At 40.7% G+C, this 3,237-nt stretch overlaps 1 protein-coding gene across 1 annotated transcript; it reads left to right on the top strand.

Moving 5' to 3' along the window:
* The first annotated feature begins 812 nt into the window (after nucleotides 1-812).
* On the top strand, nucleotides 813-1,705 carry LOC145495376 (uncharacterized). Its single transcript, XM_081474988.1, has one exon. It carries the CDS (start codon nucleotides 826-828, stop codon nucleotides 1,702-1,704), a length of 879 nt encoding a protein of 292 aa, XP_081331114.1. The 5' UTR covers nucleotides 813-825; the 3' UTR covers nucleotide 1,705.
* Nucleotides 1,706-3,237: the final 1,532 nt, after the last annotated feature.

The following is a 3,237-nucleotide window of genomic DNA, read 5'->3' as shown; positions in this document are numbered from 1 at the left end:
TTTTGCGCCCTTAAATTTGCACGTGCGCTGGCCACGTACACGTGAGTGAAAACGTTCTACACGTGTGGCTGGGAAGAAAGCGACAACAGGACTTTACGCTTGTATTGGAGAAAAAGAAAACAATTCTTGGTGTATCAAACGTTATTAACCAATTCAGTGGGAGCTGAACTCTTTTCTTGTTTTAACACTTTCTTTTGCGCCACTAAATTTGTATGTGTACCGGCCACGTGGGGGAAAATTTTCTACACGTGAGGCTGGTAGGAAAGCGACACCAGGACTTTACGCTTGTATTGGAGAAAAAGAAAACAGTTCTAATAAAAAATAGAAGCATGTTTGGGAGAATAAGAAATATTGTAAGAAAACAAGCCGGAGGCTAGTGTTCCGCATCTTTCACGAGTGTTTTACGAGTGTTTCTACAACTGGAAAGAAACAAAGAGAAAATCTATTTTTCTAGAATTTAAAGGCGTGCTCTGGCGAAAAATATGTTAAAAACACAATGAACACACGATACCTGAGGCATTTAATGCACCATCTTATAATCGGAAACTTTTGTCAACTACAATTTCAGCGGTTACCGAAACTTTCCGGAATACTATGAAAAGATGAAAATGCCTAGTCAAAACAAGGCACACAAGAAAGGGCAATTCAAAAGTTTCACAACGAAGAGCAAACATCCAGCCGTAATCCACCTGTTTATGTTTGTCATGAGTTAAATTCTGTTACGGAAAGACTCTTGAAATAGAAACAGAAAAAGGAAAAATTACAAGATTGGAATCAAGGACGGCTTAACATAACACTTACAGCATGGAAACCTACTGAGCGCTCATGGTTCAGCAGTCCTACTCAACCGTTGTACATCGTACTTCTAGAAAAAGCTTCCAAATGTATAGTTTCTATGCGGCACCATCTAGAGTTGGAGAGGGTTCCCTGCAGAGAACCAAATCACGACCTCGTTGGCAGTCAAACTTCGGAAGATATGATATTCAACACCAGTTAGAGACGGTCAGGACGAGAATTCCAAACGGAAATATCAAGAGAGAACTGCAGGAAAAATCGCCAACTTTCCTCAGTCAATCCCTCATCTCTGAAAACGGAAAGCTGAGCGGGTGGCAATTTGGAGCCACTCCGTATTTTGGTGCGAGGTACCCCTGCCCTACGATGTCGTTTATTTCTCGCAGATACTCACAGGATTTGAATACCTGTTCCTTTCCTAGGGCAAGTCCTGTGGCCACCAGGCTAGAACAGACAGATACATCTCTTGGGAAACCAAAAGGTTTATCTGGGGAAGGAACCAGAACTACCACAGGGTTATCAGATAACGGTCATGCGACATTTGGAAGGCTTCTCAGCGATAGTGAGCCGTTAACAAACCTACCAGAGCCTAAAACTGAACAGTTTCCGCAAGGACAACGAGAAGCCCTGGAAAGCATCAACATGGCTATCAACAACTCAGCCAAGACAGGCCCAGAGTACCGGGAACGAAGAAGAAGGAACAACCTGTCGGCGAAGAAATCGCGCGACGCCAGGAAGTTTCGAGAATTGCAAATGGGAAGGAAATTGGTTTATCTTGAGCATGAAAACATACGTCTGCGTGCGGATATTTATGCATCGCAGGAAGAAAATTTTCGCTTGAAAAGAATACTAAGCGCTAACTGCGATGTTTTCCGCTCACAACAATTTCTGACAGAAAAACAAGAGAATTAAGCACCGCGCCTTCATTTCACTACTGATGGCAAATATCCCAGTTTCGACGCCGAATGAGAGAAGTCTTTTGCCGGTTCCCTACACTCGTACGAACCTTTTCCTACTGGTTTAATTAATTGTGGATTGTAGATAATGTCAAGGGAGGCTGACGTTTGCCATAGAATGTCCTATTTAAACTTTTTATAAGTAGTCTATAGTAATCTTTAACAGAATTTTTGAAACGGTATACGTATTGCATTTTCTGTAAATATCGATCATGTAAGAAACTCGAATGTTACATTTGAGGTAGTAAGTGATGATTACAATAGCTTTTCGCCTTCTCTTGTATAAGTAGATATTACTTGTGCATTTGCCAATAAATTTGAAGAAGAAGGAAAATGAAACTGAGTGTTGAAGTCTGTGATTAACGAGTGTGCAAATAAAGCATTTTTCAAGTTAGTCGTGATTTGTTAGTAATTATAATGTCTGGCACTCCCATTTAAGTAATTAACTTTCCAACAAGGAGAAGGCTATGGGAACAGGCATGTTTCTGACGCACAAAATGACTTTCAAATTTGAGAAAACTTCAAAATGACTATTGTTTTGAAAATAGATCAATTTCGATATATTAAATTTTAGCCTAAAAACAATAGACTTCACCACAAGGCACTGGGGAATAACTACAGAGTTTGATGATGATAATAAAAAAATATCTTTAGCCAGAAGGCAATCTCACCCTCATGCAGGTGGTTTTCAGGCTGGTCCTGAGTAAATCAAAATTAAGTTCAGGACATGCGAACGAACCTCAAAACCACAAAGTAATTTACGTTGCTGTTTGCGTTTTAGTTTTCTCGCGCCCAATTGGCTTTTTTCTTGCTAGACAATGACGTGCGACAATGGCGTTCACGGTTTTCTGGGTTTCACCGTAACAATAAAACCATGTAAGCAACAAAACAGACATAGCGAGCTCCTGTTAAAGTGTCCAGACGGGTACAGGGTTTTTGTGGTTTTGGTATCTGTATAACATCTAAAAATGTATTCAAACCAAAAAAATGGATTCCGATGCTTTTATTTGCCATGAAATCGAGCTTTAAATTTCCCGCTTCGGCCACGCCCAATGAAGTTGACCGCGTAGTGAAAGATTGGTGACGAAAGACGTCACTTCAGGAACGTCTCAAAGCTTCATGCTTTTATTTTGCTTGCCTGACAATCGCATTGTTTCACCAACTTCAGTTTGTTTTTCGTCGACGAAATTTGGATTTGGATTTGGCAATTCCTGACTTGACGTCACGACCCACTCAGAAACCCAGACTCTTTTTTTGCACTGACTCACGGTCAACTTCATTGGGCGTGGCTGAAGCGGGAACTTTAAAGCTAGATTTTAGGGCGTTAAAATGTCGGAATCCAATTTGTTTTCTTCGAATACCTTTCTACACATTATAGAGATACCAAAACTACAAGAACCCTTTTGCCCATATAGACACTTTAAGTGTGCCCTTTTTTGGGCAAATTTCCAAAATAGGGGTGCTCTCTGCGTTGCGTAGTGAAAAGCAC

Source organism: Orbicella franksi, chromosome 8 (assembly GCF_964199315.1).
Source record: "Orbicella franksi chromosome 8, jaOrbFran1.1, whole genome shotgun sequence".
Taxonomy (NCBI): Eukaryota; Metazoa; Cnidaria; class Anthozoa; order Scleractinia; family Merulinidae; genus Orbicella; species Orbicella franksi.
Note: the sequence above shows the minus strand (reverse complement) of the source record. Positions and strands in the feature narration are given on the sequence as shown.